The 24091-nt window shown below is 41.4% G+C and overlaps 1 protein-coding gene across 2 annotated transcripts in view; it reads right to left on the minus strand.

Moving 5' to 3' along the window:
* Positions 1-18361, minus strand: part of zcchc7 (zinc finger, CCHC domain containing 7) — a 47276-nt gene extending 28915 nt beyond the window's left edge. Inside the window, exons 1-3 of one of the 2 annotated variants that reach the window (XM_061089299.1) lie at positions 18293-18361; positions 12703-13307; positions 11073-11286 (exon numbers count right to left, since the gene is read on the minus strand). In XM_061089299.1, the coding sequence (XP_060945282.1) occupies positions 11073-11286; positions 12703-13197 (709 nt within the window). In that variant the 5' untranslated portion in view covers positions 13198-13307; positions 18293-18361. Of the gene's footprint in view, positions 1-11060; positions 11287-12702; positions 13308-18292 lie in introns of both variants that reach the window. The other variant, XM_061089298.1, reaches the window with a different exon arrangement.
* Positions 18362-24091: the final 5730 nt, after the last annotated feature.

Raw genomic sequence — 24091 nt, forward strand, 5'->3', positions numbered from 1 at the left:
AAAGGTAAACTGGAGATGGAGTCGAACAAACACGTGCTGTCAGAGTCTCCAAAATATCGTCCAGGGAGGCAGGGAAGAATGGCAGGGGGCGGGGGGGAAGTCGAGAGATAGGGGTCTTATTTACTGTCGTTTAATTTGCTCCCCTCTGCACCGTCCATCCCTCGGTTTTTCTGACAGGTAATAAAAAGCAGGAGCTTCCCTGACAAGCCCATTTGAATTTGGATTGAATAATATAACTGTAGGGTTTCCCACAGAACGCTCTGTCCAAGCGTGCAGTGCTGCAGACACTGGCAGCCCCTCTGCCTGCCAGGGTGTGGGGTTTTTGAGCGCGTGTGTGTGTGTGTGTATGTATGTGTGTTGTTCATCTCTGCGTGCCCGCACGTACACAAACACAGAGGTGCTTACGTCATGGTTGCTAATACAACAAAAATAATGCATTCCTGCAACTAGCCTCCACGCCACTCCCATACTCCAAGCTCTGGATCTCTGCCCAACCTCTGCTTCTTGTTCTCCTCAATGCCCTCTTTCTCTCTCTATAGTCTCACCTTGCCTTTCTCCACAGCCCGAGATCCCTTCATCCCACCTCTTCTCGACTTACCTCATCCAATACTCCTGCCTCCTCTCCCACCCACCCTCTTGTTCTCGGTAGCTGCTGAAATCCCATTCCCCGTGGGGCAGGCTAAATTGAATTTGTGTGTTTATATGAACAACAGGGCCGTTGCTTTAATATACCTTAGAGTTTATGCCTAATGCCTCCCTGCTAATACCGCTGGAGCTCGCCGCCCTCACACAACACACGCTGCTTAAATGGAAGTCATAAAAGAAAGAGAGGAGAATGGAGAGATGCTCTGGGAGTGTGTTTGTAAGCGAGGAGGAGAGAGAGAGGAAGAGGTGAGCAGCCTGTTAATATCTGAACAAGTTATCCGTCTGTTTTATCATAACTCTTTGACAGCATCCTACAGTGTCCCCACACACATCTCTGCAGTTTGAAGCATGAATGAAAAGAAAGGAGAGAGAGAGAGACAGAAAGGGAGGGAGGAAGATTTTTTTAGATTAGTGAGTAATGCTGAATAAATATCCGGAGATTTGGTTGAGGGAGTCGGTCATGCTCGTCGACTTGCAAACATTCGCCATTTTCTCTAACCCCCCCCCTTCTTTCTTCCTTTTCTTTCTCCCCACTGTCCCCCTCTCTCTTCTGGCCCGGTGTCAGCCTACAAAAGGGCCACAGTACAAAGGGAAGAAACAGGCTTGAGACACTCAACCCAATTACTATTGATCAGCCTGCAGTCAGAGGACAGACATGCGCTCACCTGCACATGCACACGGCCAAACAAGTGCGCGTGCACTCACATAAATCTGTGAAGGTAAGGTCAAAGACAGTTATTTGTTCAGAGCAGAGTCCAAATTGTTGGCTCATTTACAAATGTGCGGTGTAAAAACCATAGAAACACACAAGAAGTGTCAATAAATCTATTGCAACTTTATGCATTTAGGTTTATTTTGGTCAGATTAGCAAAACAAGAGCTTGGGACAAAGAAGAAAAATATAAAAGCAAAACCAGAGATTAAGAAAAAGCAGACTCACACGTCAAGCTGGTGGTAGAGTGTCGCTTAAGAACAGATATGTTGTAGACTGTGAGAATATCACACAGTATTAAAACAATGAGATGAAATAATTGAATGCTGGTGCAGTTTGGATATTGGTTACTGTACGTTTCTTGAATCCCAACCTGTCTGAACATTCAACACAGATTTCTTTGCTCATTTACCCAAAAAATGTACTTTTCAGTTCCTTGAATTTCTTTACTTGTACAATACATAGAAGTTACTTATATAAAAAACATATTTTAGAACAAATTCATTATTAGACCATACATCTCTGAAGGGTAGAAACTGATTTTAAAACACCCATTTTTCATTAGCTTTAAGTACATTTAAATCTGCTAAGAGGTGGGAAAACTAAACAAAGTACTTGTATTTCTTATTTACTGTAGCTGCCGTTTAATACGTTTTAATTCAGTAGCCACGGAAATTCAGAAACCCACCTTGATCAAGAGTTAATAGGATTATCTCAAATTAAAAAAAGGAAATTCTAATTTGTTTTTAAATTGATTTTTTTGCTGGGAAGACAAAATCTTGTGCAGATTTAAATGAATAAAGTAACAATAATATAATATATTATATATATATATATATTAGAAATAAATTGCAGATTAGATAATAAAAATGTGATACAGGCCAAAAAGGTTTATTTATTAATAAACGCTGTGAAGTTTCAATACTCAAAGGAGAGACCTGGAGCTGCAGAAAACCTTGAGGACATTCCAGCTAATCCAGATTGAAAAGAAAACACTTCATCAGTGTGTGAAGACTGCACAAAATACCTTCTATTTGAAAATGTCTGACCAGTAACTTTAAGAGTTTGCAAAGCCTGTCTCGTAGCTTTGTGCACACACACTCAGAAACACACAAAAGTGGTCTCACGCTAAGGGTGTGATGAACTCTGCGTGTTGTCTGGAAGCCTGCGCTGAAATATCAATGACTAAACTCCCCAACGAGTCGGTAACTATCTCCTTCACTCTGATTTTATCCTCAATAATTAATTTTCTCTCCCAACGCCGACTTCAGCTTTATCGCTCGCTCGCTGCCAGAATCTCAGCATTCCATTTAACCATAATCCCTCGGATAAAGGGGCAGCCTAGGTGTGCTAATGCACAGGCATGTGTGTGTGTGTGCGCAGGGACAGGCGCAACAGCAAAAGACAAACTTCACCCGCAGACCCAATGTTATTAAAAAACAGGCAAACAGATGTGTTAGGTGACCGAGTCGGACCAGTTCTGGGTTATTTATCCGACATAGGAAACTTACCGCACCGATAAATTACAATTTATCACATTCACACATCAAGCTCTCTGGTGGACATCTAAATAGGGAGAATGAGGACACAACGCTACCCGTCAACTGTGTGACATCTCCAGCTAATCTCAGAAACAAGCTGAATTAGCAAAGGCAACCCTGCAGCATCTCGAGCCACAGGGCCGGGCATAGCAACTGCCACGTTACCAGGGTTTGCTCATGTTGCATGGAAAGATGGTTGGGAATGGGAGTGGGAGTTGGAGCAAGGAGGGAGGGAGGGAGGGAGGGAGGGAGGGAGGGAGGGAGGGAGGGAGGGAGGGAGGGAGGGAGGGGTGAGGCTGCAGGGTATGGGGAAGAAAGGTGCGGGCATAGTTACCCTCAGTATCTGCTTGTTTATAAAATCTGCAGGAGATCACGCCGATGAAACCCTTTCCCCTCATTGCCGCATTACAATCCTTTCATTCAATATCACGCAAATGTATTGTTTTCTGAAATATTCAACACAGGCCAAAAAGGAAAGGTTACCATGGAAGCAAAATCAGACAAGCGGTCTAATGCTTTTATATTTGGTGAATAGTAAAAATAAGGAAAGAATAGTATGAAACCAACGGAAAGTCCTTGCTAATCAGATTCCTCAAACAACTGGTGTTATCATTGCTATATAGCTTTTGACATATAGGACCTTTGTCCAGATGTGGGCCTTGTCTGAAAAGAAACAGTTGCCAACATAACATTTGTGATTTGGCATTTATCTCCGTTGACAACCGCTTGAGTATTCAGCACGTTCCACCAAACCAATCACATTAATCCTGGTATGTATAGGGACTATTAACTGGAAATCTCTCTGATCCTAATGGGACTCCTAATTACTGCTTCACTGAAGGTAGGTGTAATGGAAAGGTCAACCAGTTAAGCTTTACACTTGTCGTAAACGGGTCGAGTATAGGCATTGAATTACAGTGATGAAAGGGTACATGACAATTTGTAAGAATTCGAACTCAATCAAGAGAACAAACGGAAAATAAATCAATGAAGGAGAGAGAAAAGATGGAGGGAAATAGAAAGAAAAAGACACGAGGATGAGTGGAGAGCGGGACTGACTAAAATGGTGGTGAGTGTCAGCACGGCCAGACCAGGCCCAGCTGGTCTCTGTCTGAACAGCACCTTAATTAAGAGACATGGGGAGAAGCCTTGGAATGGCCACGCACACACTGCCAGGAGCCTCTGGAGAGGAAGCTGCTAAACAGGCATACTTGTGTGTCTGTGTGCTACACTGCCAAATACACACACACACACACATCGTCCTCTTGGGGCCTTGTGAAAAACATTGCCTTGCTATTATTAGGCAACCCTTTGCATACTGGAGTGGGTGTTCTAACCCTAAACGTGTGTCTTTTGTGTGTTTCTCCTTCTCCCTCTTATCCTGTTGACTGTTAAACTGAACTTCTGATTCCAAAACAGCTCTCACCCCTGCTGGTGCCGGTGCCCACAGAGAGAGAGAGAGGAGCCGAACAAGGGGGGGAGAAGATAGAGGCCAATGGGGAAGGGGTGATTGTGTGGATCCATTACTGCCTTTGCTGTATCCCCCATGCAACCTCCCATCCCTCTTGCCCCTCTTCCTCCTGTTCCTCATCCCAAATACGTATTAATATTAATACATATCCCTCCAACCCCTTCCCCTCTACTCCTCTGTTGCCCAAAAATAGAAAAAAAAATATCACCACCCTAGGCTACCAGTTAATAAAGCCCTCTCAACGACCCCTCCCTGCCCAAAAGCCAAGGAAAGACAATAAGCGAAAAGTTCTCCGGCCAAATAAAAGAGCAGAAATTAATACAGTCCCACGGGACTTCCCTCTGTCTCTCTGTCACCCCCCACAATAATTTGATTTCCTATTAAGTGATTGCTTAATTATAATGATTATTATTGGTAATTGTAATTGACATTTTTTCCCTCCACTGGTCTCCTCTTCGTCCCTTCCCTCCTGTCCTCTCAGGTCTGATGGTGGGGAAAATGCACAAGAAAGAGAAAATGGGGAGATGGGGAGATGAGGAAAAAGACAAATACAATACTGTAATATTTAAATACTGTTATAGTCTCATGTGTGCTGTCCACCATGCAGCACATGCAATGTGGGATTAGGGTGTTGAGCTTTAGAAGTTTTATTTAATCATACATGAGTGTGTGTCTGTGTGTGTGTGTGTGTGCGTCGAACGTCTAGCTGTCTTATCCTGTAGCTTCAGGGCACAATGTCTGCTGCAGGTCTCCTTACAAAAGAGATTCTTGCTCTCAATGGGATACCCTGGTTAAATAAAGGTTAAAGCAGAAGAGTGGGAATCCCTAATCTAACCCCCCCCTCTCCCTCCCTCTCCACAAACGCACACATAAAACTACAGTAGGGACCGTCTGGTCTCCAGTTTATTACCTCTTTCTCCGGGCTACAGTTACTGTGAACATGAGGTTGTGCGCTTTCACTAAAGAAATTTATGAAAAAAAAATACCCGACGAGCCTGCCACCTTTGTCAGAACATTTGATATTTTTAAATCTAAAAAAATTGCTGCACATAAAAACCATAACATGTTGAAGACTATTTCATTTAACGTCACATTCTTTCTCTATTCGGAACTAAAGACGGTGAAACGGTGTTCCAGTGGGCCCAGGCACGGTTATTGGGTTCATCTCAGGCGTGGTGAGGCAGACACCATCTCACTCACACACACACACAAACTTGTCTTTGGATATACACACACCTTCACACCCCAACACACATAACATCAAACCTCACACCACACCTTCACTTTCACTCAACAATGTTTTTTCATTTCCACAACAGAAAATATTAGACAAGTCCACAGTCAATAATAAACATCTATGATAACATTTATATATAAGATAAAACATTTATCTTTATATATAATATAAATCATTATTAGAATGTTAAACCAACTTAAAATCTTAACCTAAATGCTGTCCATCAACCGATGGATGCCAGTTTTAAAGCAACTAAAGCCGACATACGTGTGGGTTTGTGTGTGTGTGGGTGTATTTGTTAGTGTGTGTTAACTTAACCAAACTGCTTTCTACTGGATTATATTTAAATGCTGTCCGTCACTTACTGTAAAGAGCAAACAGTGAACTTTAATACAAATGAGCACCTGCAGCAGCGACCACAGATGTCTGTGGGTGTTCCAAGAAAAAAAAAAGACAGAAATTTTCATAGATTATTTTGACAATAATTACTTTCACACAGGATGTCTCATCCCTTCCAGATGCAGAAATAAATAAAGTCTGCATTTCAACACAGAAGAGACACGATAACTCTGTGCAACAGAGCAACGGCTAAATATAGAAAATGTCTGCAACAGTGCAGCGCAGGATGGTAAATCTACCATTTGAAAGTGAGAGGAAGAAAATGATTGAGATAAATAAATCATACATTCAACCTTATTAAATGCAATTTTTGGAATTATGTAAAATAAACCTTTTTGGCCTGTATCACATTGTTCAGTTTCACATTTGACCAGAACCATGAAGAAAAACCTAACACCAATCCAATGAACATAAATTCATTTTAGAACCGATCCTTAACATCATCACCACAACTCAACATTTAACAACTTTCAAGCTTTCAAAGAAACTAATTTAAATGTTGCCGACATGTTGCCGATTTCAAAGGGATTAACAGCAGTTTCATTTCACTCAAAGAACTTGGCGTGGACACCAGATCGGCGGTCTTTTTTCGCCACGAGCGAGTTCGACTGTAGACAGATCAGCTCCACACGGGCGGCGCAGACAGACGGCGCTGGATGTGCAGACAGAGATCCCGTCGTGTTCGAGCCGTTTTGAGATCTGAGCCTGGAGACAAACTGGGCCTGACTGACAGCAACACCGTGGCCGCTCCTTTTCAAGGCCTGTCTCTTCCACTTTGGCTTACCCGCTCTCGTCTCTTTCTCTTCCCCTGTGTGGTGCTGAACCCCGCTGTCCGTCTTTCCGCACAGATTTCTTTGGGCACAAACTTGAGTGTTACTTCAAATTCCTTCGGGTTTGAGCCAAATTTGTACTTCCTCCTTCACGAGGAAAACACAGGGAAATTCTATTGAAGGTTAAAAGATGGAGGAAACAATAGCTGCAATTGACTTGACAGTGAATCTGTTCAGCGATGACATGAACTAAAAAGAGCAACAAGAGTGAAATGAGAAAATGACACTTCCTTCATACTATTAGTGAAGGTTGAGTTCACGGTACTCATCACCTACTAATGACCACGTCCAAAAAAAAAAAAAGACAAATGACCAAATGTCATCTTCAGCCAAATCATCACTAATTTCAAAATTACATCTTTTCAATAGGCCACATTTTTTTAGACATTGAGACACAAAGAAACAGAAAGGACACAACATAACGGAGGCTGCAGCCCACCGACAAACTGCTGTTTCATTTTCCAGATTACAACTGAATTTATACGATTTATTTTGCAAGCGCCAATATTAGGCGTACTGAGTAGCCTCATCTAATTTGCATGACCGCTGTCAAAACTGGATAATACAAGTCAAACTATGGCACAGCGATTACATGGCGAGCGTGTGTGTGTGCGTGTGTGTGTGTATTTGTGTGTGTGTCTGTTCAAACACACTGTGTGGTAGTGTGGGTGTGGCGTTACACCTCGTGTGGCACTGGGCAGCCAAGATAAGAGCTGATCCTATCCATGCCTCCCTTCTGCAGCGCCTACCCGCCCACCCACACACCCACAACACACACACAGACACACACATAGGCCTAGCGTGGCAACCAACATGCCACTGTAATCTCATTGTATAATCCCGATGCCCTGGACATAAACACACACTTTCACTCATAATCAGAGCACAAACACAAACTAAATCCATATTTCACCTGTTCTGAACTGTACAGTGGCATTTAACTAACAATGACACACACCTGAAAATATACAAAGGCCAACTGTGGTCTGAAGAGACGTACATGAAGCTCCAGAGAGAAATCACTTGTACAACAGCTTCTTTAGAAGAGAAGAGAAGAGCAGAGAAGAGAGGAGAAGAGCACAGCTTACCTTCCTCCTCTGAGAGAGAGCTAGCTAACCTTTTGGTACAAACACACTCTTCTTCTCGAAGGACTTCTAGTGAAACACACACAGACACACACACACACACACACTCTGATGTGATCGGCCACCCTGATAGTGAGCCAGAGCTGACTCTAAGCCTCGAGCAAAGTTTGGTGAGCACTGACCAAGACCGAGGGGACAAAAAAAGAAGGGGAAAAAAAGGAAAAAGTGTGACCACTGAGAGAAGTTTAACCACTTACGATTCAAGTTTAGCTTCAGCGAACCCCGCCTACACCCCGTATTCATTCACAGGCATGTACACACACACCTCTCCGGGTGGGAGAGGCACTGAGCTGGATTTTGGGAAGCCCTGCTTTTTCCTCTCTTGTTCCATCTGGCTGCTGCTGCATGGCTGCCGGACAGGCAGGCGGCCCGCGCTCATCCCCCTTTTCTCTACTATCTTTTCTCTTCTCCTTATCCAGTGTCTCTACAGATCTAACCCACCAGCAGCTGCCCCTTTACAGCCAGGGGACAAGATAGCCACTCGGGCTGTGACATGTGTGTGTATGTGTCTCCGTGCATTTGATAAAAAACATATTGTGAGGGAGCGAGAAGAGATTAGATTGTAAAAGTATGTGAACAAGTGACACCATGTAGGGGAGAGAGGGAGAGACCGAGAAAGAGGATGAAGGGATTCAATTTCTGCGGGGGAGAGGGGGAGACTAAGTGTAGTGAATGTGATTTGATGGTGATGCTGAGATGGGGTTTTGGCGTACAAATACTATTAGTCACTCCTGCGGGAACTTGTTACGCACACAGACACACACACAAACAAACACTAAAGGTTCAAACACAAAGCGAGGTAGGAGTCAACACACAACATGGCCTATAAAGAACAGAAAACAATCTTTAGATCCACCCATCAGGCCTAAAAGCTGTGGATGTAACGGTTACTGTCAAATTCAACCAAACAAATATCAGTGACATCACATAGGACTTATCTCCTGTTTCTTTTCAAAATAAAAGGATCGGAAGAAAATAGTCCTGATTATAATTCAGACCATATTCATATCCAATCTATTTCAAACCATGTATACCCTTCACCAGCAAAGAGTTGAGATTATCAAGACTGTGTCCCAGTTCTATGACCTCATAATTATATAGTATAAGGTGTTAAGTGATTTTGTTGTTATAGCTGCCGATGAGGTTGTGTTTTCAGGCATGTTCTTTTGTTTGTTGGTAAATTTTACTTGACTGTTTTGTAGCAATAGGAATTTTCTTTCCTATGAGAAAGTAGATTTATTCCTATCTACAAAAAACATTTGAATACTTAAATTTTACAAAATCTTTCAACAGCCATCACTCTGCTGTTTTATTTCACTGATGAAATGTATTCAGAAAAGGCTCCATCAAAAGTCAAGTATATATATTTGTATAAAGTACATATTGTTTTGAGTATAGTAAAATGTCAGGGATGTCAAAACCTACTGCTTTTTTGGTTTATTTAATAAATGTGTACTCATTTTGGGGAATTTGTCAGAAGTAATCCTTTTTTTAGCCATAAAAAGACTAAAACCAGTAATTTTTTAAACTGCCAACAACAATTTCTATCTTCCTGACCTCTCGCCATAAGGAGAAAATCATATAAAACAGGTCCAAAATACATTCTTTCTTTTTCAATGAAGGGATCACACTTTTGGGCACTGTGTGTTTAACAAACATTCTTCAACCAGGGTAAGCAGGGGTAAATAGGGCACGTCCATTTTTACTGCAGCACGATGGACTTAAAATAAACAACAATATATTTAATTGTAATGAAATAAAGTCAGCTTGTGAAACAATTAAAACATAGCAATGATCCACACTGAGGCAGGGAGGCACAGAGGTATAATATATTCCAGACCTCAGACAATTCTTCCAAGAATCAATTAATATTTGGTTTGGGGATTTCTATGAGGTTTATAACAGTGAGAAAAAAATAATGTTTCCCTTTTTTCACCTTAAACCTTCTTAGAACCAGTGTGTAGTAGAATTGGGGCACAGCTCAAGACTGCCGAGGCTCGTCCCTAAAATTTCCTTGCTTTCATTTCCTTTTTTTTTTTTTTTTTTTTAGGAAAAAAACCCCACCTCCCCCCATCCCTCCCACTTTAAGACCCCTTCCACACCACACCCATGGCCCCCCATGTGCAGACATGAGGTCAAGCTCCAAAGATCACAGAGAGAAGCCAGACGAAAGAGAGGGAGAAAGAGACACAGAGACCTAAAATCCTCCTTTCCTCCAAAAAACCAGGCCAAAAACCTCAAGCCTTCCCACCAACTCCAGACCCCCTCCTTTAGCCCAGTTGTGTGTCAAGGAGGCAGTGGGCACTCTTGCAGAAACATCAGCCCAGGGAAATTCAAATGAGGAAGAAACAGCGAGCGAGAGACAGAGAGAGGGAGACGGGGAGAGAGAGCACAATAGTGAAAAAATAGGATAAAAGAATGAGATGGGTGAGCTTTAGGTAGGAGGGAGGGGGAGGAGGTGGTGGGGAGCTGGAGAGAAGCTGGAGAGGTTTGCTGAGGCTGCAGGTTAAGATAATGTGTAGATCTGAAGAGATTTGCCGGGAACATTTTTATTCATTTTTTGATTACTCCCATCTCTGCCAACCTCCCCTCCCTCTCCTCCTGCGTTGTGTTGTCTCTCCGTTTGTTTGTTTATGGCATTAGCGTCATGACTGTTGGTATGTGTGTGTATGTACACATGCATGCTGATTAGAAGTGGAATATTTTATAAACACAAATATTCTAACTCGCACAAGCCTGTGCGCACATATCAATACATAATGCACACAAACATACTTAAAGATGGACCAGAGAAGAGAGCGACTGGGCAGAGACAGTGCCAGGAATGTTAAGAGCTTACAAATTTGTGAACATGCAGACACAGATGCTGCGTATGTACATGCAAACATGCACGCACGCAGATTGCTCCCAGCGTAGCTCAGGCCTGAGACTACACTTATCAATGAGCTGCACGTAGGATAAGTGTTCTGATTGAGCTGGACCACGCAGGATTACTCACCGCTTCTTTTCTCCTGGTCACACAAACATGTACTCAAATGCACAGAGACACATCACAGAGCTTTGTACAGTGCACGCACGTACCCAAAGACACACCTGTGCTGCTGTTAGACCCTCCCTCCAGGTTGAGTGAGATGGACAGGTCTTCGGCATCCTTCCCTCGGCCCAGGATCATCCAGTGTTCCAGACATTCTGAATCCGATGATTCTGAGGAGTCAGACTCCGAGTTGGACTCTTCTGAATCCGATTCTGAACTGCTGGAGTCAACGCTCACTGGCACATTGAGACTCGTCTCCCTTTTCTGGCCCCCCTAGATCACCAAACAACAACCATATTGTAGATGTCCATACAAAACTTTCAGTTGCACCATTATGCATCCATTGTTAATTAAAACAAAACAATATAACAGTCCATTCAGTCACTGTTTCACATGCAGCCAGCAGCAAGTCATTCACTAGCATTGCCACACTTTATTTCTGCAGCTCAACACCAATGAGTCAGCTGGCTGAACTGGCCACTGGACAGTAGCTTGACAAAGTAGCAGTAATCACAGTTAATTCAGAGAACAGGGAACATAAACCTGCCTAAGTGGTTAATGTTTGGTCAAAAACATAATTTAACAAACACAATGTCGCTTAACTAGGGCAGCTGAGAATAAAGGACAACTGAATGTCTCATGTTTTCTTAGCCACTGGAGAAAAATCAAGGATTCACTAATTGTCCTGCTTAAGGACAGGTTCAAGTCCGTCTTAAAACAATAGCTGTAAGGCCATAGATACATTGCTTGCTGTAACCATTCCCCTGGACATTAAAATACCCCTTGCTGGCAAATGTCCAATTTGAACAGTGGAGGACAGAACCTAAAGTACAAACTATCATCTGAATTTCATCTAGATATAGTTATGTTACAGCAGTGAGGAATGAATCAGCAGCCTGTGAGAATGAGGCATAAGCTTTAACATTTACACTATGTGGTTTATATGATGTAGGATCTAAAGGACACAGTCCTAAAGAGGAGCAGGTTTTCACAAGAATTATATCAATACCATCCGATACTCCTCTTATTAGTTCTTTTGTATTACTGTGCAGAACATGATAAATTCAAAAGAGGATTTGAAGTTATTTATAATCTTAGGAAACAAAACATTGTTTTGTGATTCATTAAAAGGTCAAATATCTCCCTGGGAACACATTTACAATTTTAATCCTTCATAAAAATGAATCATGTCACTTAAATTAAAAACTAAGAAAATAGAGAGTATCTCCTCTTAATCCTCTGTTTTCCTCTCTCTCAAGGCTGATGTGTAGTCAGTAGTCACTGCTGTCTAGTTATCGTTGGTAGAAGGAGGGTGGGCTGGTACGAGAGTTGGAGGAGGGGCTACTGTCTCAGCCAATAAGTCAACAAGAACTTTCCAAACTTTGGGATACATGACTGATTTGGTTTTACATTTTGTGAACAGCCTTAGTTCAAGCTTCTTCATAACAACTTGCCTTCAGCCCATTGAGCAAATTGTGGCTGAAACATTGAGGAGTGTGAGGATTCTCTGTGAGCTTTCCTGCAAATGTACAGTTGAACGGGTGTTTGAATAATTTACTATTATAAGAGTTTTACTAGCATAGTTGTGGACAAAGCATTTTATAACTGATATAAAATTACTATATGACCAGGTCTGTACACAAAGACATCTACGTTCATAGCAATCCAAGCATCCCTCTCAGCCTCTACCTGATGTGTTGGGGTGGACGTCTGCAGCCGGTGCAACCCTTGACCCTTCATGACACAGACGCCTTCATCGTCAGCAGTGTCGTCCTCGGAGATAGAGATAACATCCGGGCTGGAGTCAATGACGATGACCTCCTCAAAGACTGAAGATGACGACCTATGACCTTTAGGATCACTCTTCCCCTTCTTCTGCTTATCACGTTTCTCTCCCACCTTCTTCTTCTTCAGGAGTTGTTGTTCCGATGAAGGAGGTCCACAATCTTCAGTGGGTGCCGGTTCTCCGTCAGCATCTACCGTCACCTCCGGCTCCTGGCTGTCCTGGTCCTCCGGTGTCTCACCTCTGTCCTCCATGTCCCCAGCATTGGAGGAGTAGTGGAGCTGGCTGTAGAGGCGGAACTCCATCTCACTGTAGGCCTCCGACCCATCAGAGTCATCATTGTCTTGCTCTTGGTAGAGATCATCCTCCAACTCCTCACGGCCTTGATATGGAGAGTACATCACCCCGGAACACCCTCACACACACACACCCTCACACCTCCCCAGCATCCACGCACACATCCACCCACACACACTCCAGGGGTGACGGTGAACTCAGGGGCTGAAGCTGACTGCAGTGATAAAAAGAGAAACAAAAAATAGGGTCAGAGTAATCAACCTGTGACATTTAATAACTTAATAATATTTTATTAAATTGGTATTTAAGACTCTTTTGTACATTTAGTATTAATGATGTATACTTAATATAGCTGCTCATCAACGTATCTATAATCTATAAAATATCAGAAAATAAAGTAAAATTTCAATCACAGGTTTCTAAAAACCCCAAAGCAAAATATTTAAAAAAAAGATCCTCTCAACCAGCAAGATTGTTGATTGATTAACTGTATTTCAATGAATCATTGTATCAGCAAATTTTCAAAACAGGGAACATTTTACATCACTGTCAAATTTCTAGGCAGAGTTTCCACTTTAGCAGAATCATTAACAGATTATAAATAAGTTTAATAAACTATCACTGCAGCTCTCAGTTAGCTCTTCCCTTAAAGCTTCTGTATGTTTTCAGTAATGCAGGTGAAAACAGAGACTTCTAAATCAATTATTACTATAATTTACAGCCTTGCTTTTATAAGCCCCTGAAACCAATCAAATGGAAGGAAACACAATCACAATTTTCCCCTCTGGTCCCGAATGATTGCTTTAAAAAAGATTATGATGCAGCAGTGAAGTTGACCTTTGACCTTTTAGATATTAAATGTCATCACCTCATTGTTTCATCCTATTAGAAATTAGTGTAATGTCATAATTAGTGTTTGAATTCTGGAGTTGTGGCCATTTCGAATCATATTGATGAAATCTGACGATAAATTCAGACTCAGAAGACAAAGGTAAGTATGAATTTGTCTGAGTAACAGGTTTGCTCTAAATATTTTAAAAAGTCAATTCTACTGTTGTATTGTAATTGTTTCACCTATATTAATATCTTTGATTCTTCGGTCTCCAATTTAAAATCATAGCTCAAATCTGAACTGTCACTGCTTTAATATGTTTAATATGAATTGCTCACTTAAATGATTGCTGCAAAATTAATAAGCAACAGTAGATATAATAGTTTGCAAAAGCCATTTGTTTTTAGGCAAAAAAGCAAAACATTTGTAGGTTCTAGCATGAAAAATATGTGGATTTAAAGCTTTCTTTTGACACATGACACTAAACTAAATATTTAAAACAAAAGGTCAGACAAGACCTGATAAATTTAAAGATTTTACCTAAAATGTGAGAGGCTTTTATTAAATTATTTTCAGACCGTTTGACAAAACCCATTGATTAATTGCTAAAAAAAAAATCATCTTTAGAAGCTAACTTCAAAAAGTTGGTGAAACTATCTACACAATTTCTACAGCGGTGAAGTGGACACAAGACAGTATCCATTACAGGAAGGGCACAGTTCTCGGTTCTGTTCTGAAATCCATAAGGGCTTGTTAACAAAGCTGAAACAGAGCATGGTTCAGTTGTGCTGATTTTTTTATAAACCTGTAAACAGCTTAGATCCAGGTCCATCATCTGTTTGCTGCCAATTTCAAAATACACCTGACATGACATAATCTGGGGTGCACTTGGATTGATTGTTCTAGAAACAGTGAAATCATTCACTTATTACACTCTCTAAAACATACTAGATTGCTAATTTTCCCAAGCTCTGCCTCTCCAACTCCCTCTCACACTCACACACACACAGACACACACTGAGCAGAGAGGGAGCATTGGCCCATTGCTCTGTCCAGTCCTGCGTGTCTGTGCCATGATGGTTGGAGATGATTGGCTCCCAGACCGCACACACTGTTGAAACGCCACGCTAGACAGTCACAAGCTGCCCACCGGGGATTAAAGGGACAGAAAGAGGAGTCTGGGGTGAGGCTGTGCGACAGTTTTGAAGTTAAGCAGCGCACATGGACCTGGACCTGACAAATGACTGACTGTGTCTTACAGTGTTGGAATTTGAAGTACTGGACAGTCACGGTCCAACAATAAAGGTGTTTTCAGTCACTAATTACAGCCCAGCTCAGGAATATGTGGGTGTATGAGCGCACACACACACACACACACACACAAGCATGCAAACACACACAAACTGCACTCAACATCTTCATATCTCTTCCTGTTAGCTCGCTTGCATCTGTAAAAATGGGATCTCTCACATCTCAAACGTACATTTCCGTGTTACACAATTTGACATGTTCCGCTAGAAAAAGCACAGGTGTAAATTACAGCAGTACCTCCTGAACACTTATACGAGTATCGGCCTCAAACATCCAGCATTGATTAGACTATCCTTTACATTTATACTCCACTGCATTTCAGGGGGAGATAGGAATTCATTTTATTTTCAGCCGTAGAGACTGCTTTGCAGATTGAGGATTTACACACAAAAAATGATGTTATTGATTAAACTACCCAAAAGCGTAGGATTCAGTCAAAAGCAGTTTCATCTCGACCATCAACTACATTAAAGTATAGCTTGTTTGAATGAATCAATAACAATAATTTTAAATACTATAAAAGGAGTCATTCAACATAATGAGCAATTTTATTTGTGATCATTTAAGCATATTTTGTGCCTAAATCTTATGTTTTATTGATGTCAAATATAGGATTTAAAGTGTAATGTACCGATTGTTTGGGGATCAAACACTATAGAAGTTGTGTTTGGTACATTATGTCATCATTTCTCAGACTCTGTAGAGGGCATCATTTGTATTTCACTGACCTCTTACTCAAATAGCTCTGGCTGACATAAAAATATTCTCTGCTCGGGTTCAAATCTTTTTTTGCCTGCACTCAGATGGTGCTCAAGTTTGAGTCCTTCTCCCCAGACTGAAGCTGCTACTGTTCCCAGTCAAAATGCTCCAACCAGTAGAATTCCAGCTATGGTGTTGTCTAATGAAATAGTCACTCCCTCATTTCTACAGTGTTTAAGTGACTTATTTCAGCATCTTTTACAACCGGTGACTGTTTGGCCATTTACTAACCCTAGTGCTTCACTTAGTGTTGTATTTCTACTTTTCTCCCAATTCTTCTTTTAACAATTTGACTATTAAATAAGCGCGTTGTTTATACAGTATGCTGCTTGACTGACAGAGTCATCATGTCACCACCAGTGTTTGGTGATTGTGTTAATGTCACCGCTTCGACAGGAATGATTTCAAACACCATTTCCCATCTTGGAGAGATGAAGGGAAACAACAAACATGGAGTCAAGTCTACCTGAGCAATAGTCCAGACTGGAAAAGAAGTGACAGAGCAGACGCTACTTCACGAAGCAGCTTATCTAGAAGTTCCAGATCTTTTACTAGTCTGTTGTGATTGTGACAAGTGCAATATTATTCACTGCATCAGAGCCAGCGACACAACAAACTGTAGAACATCATGAAGAACATGTCACATCTAGCTGGTCACGAAGCAGAGCATCTCCAGCAGTAGCTTTGTGGAGCTGACACGGAACGATAGAGGGAATTGTTCCTTTCAGGTGCAATCACTAGTGGTGGGGGAAAAAATCGATTCTGTTCAGTATCGAGATATTTTGCGCCCGCGATTATATCGATACTGTAGCACAAAGTATTGCAATATTTTTTTTTTTAATACTTTATTTACAATTATATATGTAACAGCCCCTGGCTGGAAAAGCATGACGAGGAGAGTTTCAGAGTTTAAAAGATACCTAGTGTGTATGCAGAAAGGATGTTCTCCACTGCAAGGGATATAGTAACGGCCCAGAGGAGCACTTTAACATCTGAGCATGTTGACCAACTCCTTTTTTTGAACAAAAATGCCAATATTCCCAAATGAATTTAACATTTTGGGTCATGACCTTGCAGCCAACTGGACTGGACTCTAGTAGTACACATTTTTTTGTTTTTCTCAAGTTGATTGAAGCTCTAGGTTACTCTTATTTATATGATTATTCTCAGGTTTATGTTACTCTATTATGTCTGCTTTATGTTACTGTATTGTATTTAAATAATTGTAAGTTATGTGCTGGGAGCTCACTGTTCATGTGAGGTGTCCTATTCAGAAATTACAAAAGTCCTGTGTCCTGAATGTTCAAGGACAAAGTTTTTGCACTTCAGTTAATGTGTAGAAGACAATGTTGTTCACAGAATTAAATGTGACATTTGAAGTGAGTTGAGTAGTCTTATTTTCCTCATTTTTGGAAATACTATTGAATCGTGGCCCAAATATCACAATACTATTGAATCGTCACATTTTTGCCAATTCCCACCCCTAGCAGTCACAATCATGTACAATGACTCAGCACTTCTCCTGGAGGGGGGACACCTCTGATGACAAAGCCCCTTTCTGCATATCAATACAGACTGAAACAGATCTATAATATATACAACTGTTTGTGTAAATGATTCATAAGTTTAATGGACACTGTGACATCAGCTGTCTATTCACCTTCATTACTGTATAGTGTATATTTGACTCATAGTGTAGTCTCTGTTCTACAGTCTGTACAGCATGTTGTCTGTCTGTCCTCAGGAGAGGTGACAGGGAGAGTTAAAGGATAAATTCATTGTTTTGAAGATGCAGTGATGTCTTATTGTTTGGCTGCTCAAGAGAACAGGTGACAGCCCGAGGTCCAGAGGACACCGCTCACCAGCTCACAATACAAACAGCAGGAATCTCCGTGTGTTGGTTAAGTTATAATCCACTCAGGCTGCAGTTAGCATTGTGCTAGCTGCAGCTAGGATAATGCTAACTAGCTAGCAGGTAGCTGGAGGCTCACGTTAGCTTCGTGTGACTCCAGCTTTACGTGTCTGAATCAATATTTCGCCCCCAATGACAGAATAACTCAAAACCCGTCCCAGAGGAAAGACAGTGTCGGGTTATTCCCACATGTCGACAGGTCGTGCTTAGCATGTGACCCTCCTGTGGGTCCACGTGTTTCTGAGCAGCCGGGTCGGATGTAAACAATGAGGCTCCACAGGCACAAACACGCACGAAATTAAACGAACACGCAGAGCCCGAGTCGCTCTAGTCCCAGACATCACTGTGGGGGGTTCACTTTAAATGTCGGAGAACAGGAGCTCACCTTTATAAAGTAAAGAGGAGAGGATGGCTGCTCCTGCTTCGCCCATCCAGAGCCAGAGGGACAACCACTTCCGGGTTTGTGCTTCGTAATTGGTTGGTCGACCATGACGTTTCACTGGGTAGTATTCAAGTCGCGCTATATTCTCTGGACTGGAGTGATTATATTATTCAAAGTTTCAGAAAATCCAAGTTAACAATCAGAAACAAATTGAAACATTAAATACAATTAATATTTTTCAATTTGTATGTTTTGTTTTAGAACAGCATCACAAAACCACATGGGTTGAAAATCTTTTGAGATTCTGCCCCATGATAATTACAATGCATGACATTATTTCTGCAGAGTTTTGCACAATAGTTTATATCATATCTGCAAACTTTTGCACAACAGTTACAATTATTTCTGCAGAGTTTTGAACAATAGTTTACATTATTTCTGCAGACTTGTCCGTACACATTGATGCTGTAAAACGCATGCACTACTTCTGAAACACACCTATCACTTTACCAGCCACCTTCACAAAACAAATAAAGAAGTTTCCCCCTAGGTTTCAAATATCCATAGGAGGCAGTAATAGTGGAAATAAAAACAGTTTAATAAAGGGCTTGTAGAACAAGGACATAATTTTTCTGTCTATATTAAAACATTAAACTTCCTCAGGAAGTACAACCGTTGCCGTCCCTGCTTACACACTACCTCAGTATTTACATCAAATTTCAGTTTGATGTAAATGACTGTTCCAAGATACCTATACTGTTCCACACATTCAATACAAAGGCTCTTAATGAAGGGCTGCGGTGGTGGGGGGGATGGATAACCTCTTAAACCAATGACCATGTCGTTAGTCTTTGCAGTGTTCAGGCCTAACTACCACATCTCAGAGGTGTTCTACTGTACTCAGATCTGGTGAGTGACAGGGCCACTGAAATACCAGTTTGACATCACTTTAGCCTTGTGCCAGAGTGTATCATCACTGTTGAACTAGCCATGCAAAGATGGGTAAATTGCGGCCATAACGGGATGCACATGGTCGGCAACAATATTCAAAGTCTGTGACATTGAGACTATAATTGACTGGTATTAGGGTCCCAAAGTGTGTCTGCACCCCCCCACACCACTACACCACCACCCGCCAGGACTGTTCACAGAGAACAGGTTGGGTCCATGGATTCATGCTGCTGAAATCAAATTTCGACACTACCACCTGTGAACTTCAGGAAAATTCAGATTCATCAGACCAGAATAAGTTTTTCCAATCTTCAACTTTCCAGTTATGGTGAGTCTGCTCCCACTGCAACCTCAGGTTTCTGTTGGTGCCGGACAGGAGTGGAACTCCTGTGGTATTCTGCTGTTGTAGCCGAACCAACTCAAGGTTCAATGTGTGTGCACCACAGTTTCTGTTGCCACATTATAATTATATGTGTTAAGTATGTGTGCACGGGTTCCTAACCGGTGAATCACAGAACAGATCAGGTCACCAGGGCAAATACACAAGTTCACACAAACCTTGTTTCATTTTCAGTTTCAGAAAGTAACAACACATTATTCAAAAGTTTGTGGGAACCTCGACTGGTGTGCGGACATTTCTTGTTTTCACATTTTCAGTTTCGACAGGAAGGTTAAATGAACGTTGAAAGAAATGCAAACATGCAAAACAAAAACAAAAATGACCTGCAACAATTAGTCATAATTTTATTGTGTCTCCTGAACAAACATAAATGTATGGAACTCTATGTGAATGATGAGAAAACTAGTAAAAAGTAACAAACACATTTGTGTTTGTTTGAAGACATTAAAAGTCATTTTAATTTGTGTTGACATTAGCTTGGTATCTTCAGAGGGGATTTGGTATGTTCTGAGTCTGTGCATTGTGCACTGCTGGTTTCATCAATATTGGTTTTATCCCCCATCAACATTATAATATTAAAGCCTTCCTAGCCAACTTTCTGCTGTGATGTAGAGTTCTTCTAAAACTGTAGGATTACCAAACAGTTTCATCAGGTAATTTCTCCGTTCATAATGTCCCATAATGTCTCTCTCCCTCCCTCTCTTGTTCTCTATCACTCTCTCTCTCTTTGTGAAGTGCATACTCTGATAATAAAATGTCATTATTGACATGGAATTGTAAACTGGACTTCTTTACTCCTGAGCTCACGTATCTCGTTCTGCAGACAAAAGGTCCAGCGAGGCCTCGCACTGTTTTTCAACACATTTACTTTATTGTCAGTCTGATTGATGCACAGCATTTTCACCTTTCTCAATGAGGCACAAATATTAGTTATGAAATGTCAGAAAAATGTCTGTGTGCACACTGGGTGTATGCATGCATGTCTGAGTGACTAGTATGGACCTTCAGGCCTGTGCTATTATTACATGTTGATGGGAATGTAAATCTATATGTAAATGTAATTCAACAGACTAGCTATCGCCATCAGTCATATTTATAACACATAGCAAAATTATGCCATCCTGGCACTCCTACAGACTGTGTAGCATTAACATCCATCTTTTCCTCCTTCCCCATATCACGAGAATAATTGTGAACTCTGTATAACCAACTATAGGCATCGGCATTGTAATGATAGTGAGCGGATGGCGTTTTGATAGCGAATCAGAGAGTGAATGCCATCTGATTCCATGGGTTTCTCCATGCGTGTCAACACAGGAAAGGCCATCATGGAGTTGGATTGTTTCCTTCCAAAGGTTAGGCTGCACCTTATGTCTCAACACTATCACCTCTTTTAGCCCATGTATACATCTGACACACACACATACACACACTTAATATGCTGCAACTGTTTTGTTTTTGGGAAGTGCATACGGGGGCCCCTCTCTGCCTCCCCTGCTCCCCATATCTCTCTAAATTGGATGCAGGTTTGGGATGCCTCAATGCCTCAGTGAAATTGTGATGTGGCTGCCTGATTCTGGGTTCCATGCAATCGCCGGTATTTACTATTATTATTTTAAAAAAGGTGGACGAGGCTGTCTGAATGGAGGCATCTGGTTCAGCAGTTCATCTCCGAGTGTCCAGCCCAGTGGCGTGTTGAAGATGGATGGAGTGTCTGGGACAGGGATTTAAAGTCCCCTGATTTCCAATCACACATTCCAAAGGGATGGTTCTGCCTGATGAATGATCTTTATTGAAGACTAGGAGTTAAAAGAAGCATGTCATTGCTCTCATTTGAGGGTGTTTTTATGTGCCACGGTAGCTCCTGCTTCCATTTGGCAGCAGATGCTGCGTCCAGCACCACGATGAAGTGTTTTATCAAAACAGGATTCTCGTCAGCTGCTGTGTTGGATTGGCAATGGTCTCCACCTGATGGTTGACACATGTGCTCGTCTGAAGACTAGAACTAAGACTTGAGTATTGGCTATTTATTCATATTATTTTATAATGGCTATACATTTGATTTGGGACAGTTCAATTTCTTGTATAGATCTTGTCAAATGTACAAAACCCATAATTCAGAAATTTCAGCATAAAATGTTGTTTTCATTGATAATTTTGGCCTGAGGTGCATCTTCAGAAATTATGAAACCTAATCCAGCCACAGAAAAGTACACTAGGATTATTTAGATAATTGATTATTGGTTTATCCCCTGCTAAAGTAAAAAATATCAAAATTTACTGATGCCATCAATCTATAAACAGATGCATCTACCTGTCTATCATTTGTCTTTCTTTTTAACTTTCACAGTGAATTGAGTTTAAACTTAGCGGGTGTATAGATGAGGACAGAGTGTCGACTGCAAAGAATTTGGGATGGAGGGTTCTGAAATTCCTCCGTTTACTTTTAACTGTAACCGGCACTTGCTGTCACCATAGTAACCACATCTTCTATTGAAATGAGACACAACCTTTTCATTGTTCTTTTTTCTGTGCAATTTGCTGACATTCCTTCAACCAAAATACTGATTAACCGTGACAATAGTCTGTAGATACATAAAAAAAAACGTGAATGTTAGTCGCAGCTCTGAAACCGATTGTCTGAGCATCTGCTCGGATGCAGATTCCAGCCGTGGTTGCATCAGCTTGTTTCAGTTCTGTAAGTGCAGTCTGCTTCGCTTTCTGTCGTTGGTGCAGGCTTCCTTGTTACTGTATGTATGTAAATCTAACCAGGCCCCAGTATCAAAGCAGCCAGGCAGAAGGAATTCCCTAAACAAAAAAAAAAGACTCGCCCTGGATCAGCGCTTCTGAACAAAAATGGCTCACATGCATCACCCATATGGGGCCCTCTGCGCCGGAGTCATTCACATGTACCGGATGTACAGCATTTGTTAACCCAAACTCCCATCACCATATTTTCTTCTGCACCAAAGCGACCCTCTCAGTGCTCTGCAGATAAAGTTTGATCTTTCCAGTTTCATTTGCATAAATGCTTTATTTTTCATTCTTTCTAATTGATATCACAATTAGCGTCGCAGCGTAAGAAACCCAGAGAGGTTCAGTAGATTCTGAAGTTAATATGCTAAATAGAGCATATACTGATGAAATAATATTATAACAGAATCTTAAACTAATCAGTGACTCAGCTCACATGCAGAAAAAAAAAGATAAAACACACACACACACTCAAACGTCTGCAGCATGGTTCCTTGCGAAATATTACTGTGCACCCTCTCTCTCTTTCTCTATAGGGCCGTTTTCAGACATAGGACACATAACATACTGGGACCTAACTCACGACCCCTTTGGACACCACTCATTTGATATGATGTGTTTTTTTCGGCACTTTTTCCCCTTATTACGGAGCACACATGAGATGATGTTGAAATTAAATGGTGAGTGTCTTAAACCAGTGGTCTGGACCCCCAAGGCTTCCAAAAGACTATTCATATTTTATTGTATCAAAATTAAATGAAGAGATAAGGACTGTTAAATAATTAATGTGGTAGGAAAAGAAAAAAACATTTAATTTAATTTCTGTTCCTACTTTCTTGTTGCTTTATTCTTGAATAATTCTGGATTTTACCCTGCTCCAATAATGATGAATTATAATGCAGCTTGTTAATAATATAATCAGATAGATGTGAATATCTGCTTCTCAGATTTTCTCGGACACTGTAGTGGCATAAAAACCAATCTATCAATCCCTCTTCATTGTAAACGTGGACCTGAGCTGAGAGCTTATGTTCAGGCCACATTCAGGTTTGATGAGAGGCCACATACAAACTGCTTTTTCATCAAACCAGTAGTATTTTCCCAAACTCTGACCAGTACTGTTGGGAGAGTCTCACAGTCACACTTCAAACTACATGAACTACACACTCTCACACACACTCTCTCTCTGTGATCAACAGTCAGTCAGAAAAGACTAGAACAAGAGAACAAGCCTGATAACACCTTTTCAGAATGGACCAAGTGACTTGTGTCTTTGGGGATTAAATTTGTGAACAGAAGCACACACACACACACACACACCAGCACCACACGGTGCCACAACACACCTCTTTCTCAGCTGCAAGTATAAAACCACAATGACAGGAGCCTTGTCGGCTCTTGTTGAATGGTCACGCTGAAATGTTTACCTTTACATACAAATAGCCCGGTGTCATGTTGTGTCACATAATGTTTCATGGACAAATAATATGTCCCATTTCCCAATCCGCCCCACAGCCTTTAAGCCCCCGTCCAGCCTCTATAGTCGCAGAGCAACCCCCCGGCACCTCGGCTGCAGAGAGGGAACCTTGTGTCCCAACCGAGGAGTAACACCCTGAATTACATTGCAGGTTTGCAGAGGTGAGCTCACTCAGCACTGTGGCTCTGCGTGTTTCGAGGAAAGCAAAGGCATCAGCACC

The sequence above is a fragment of the Limanda limanda genome, chromosome 2, assembly GCF_963576545.1.
Source record: "Limanda limanda chromosome 2, fLimLim1.1, whole genome shotgun sequence".
NCBI lineage: Eukaryota > Metazoa > Chordata > Actinopteri > Pleuronectiformes > Pleuronectidae > Limanda > Limanda limanda.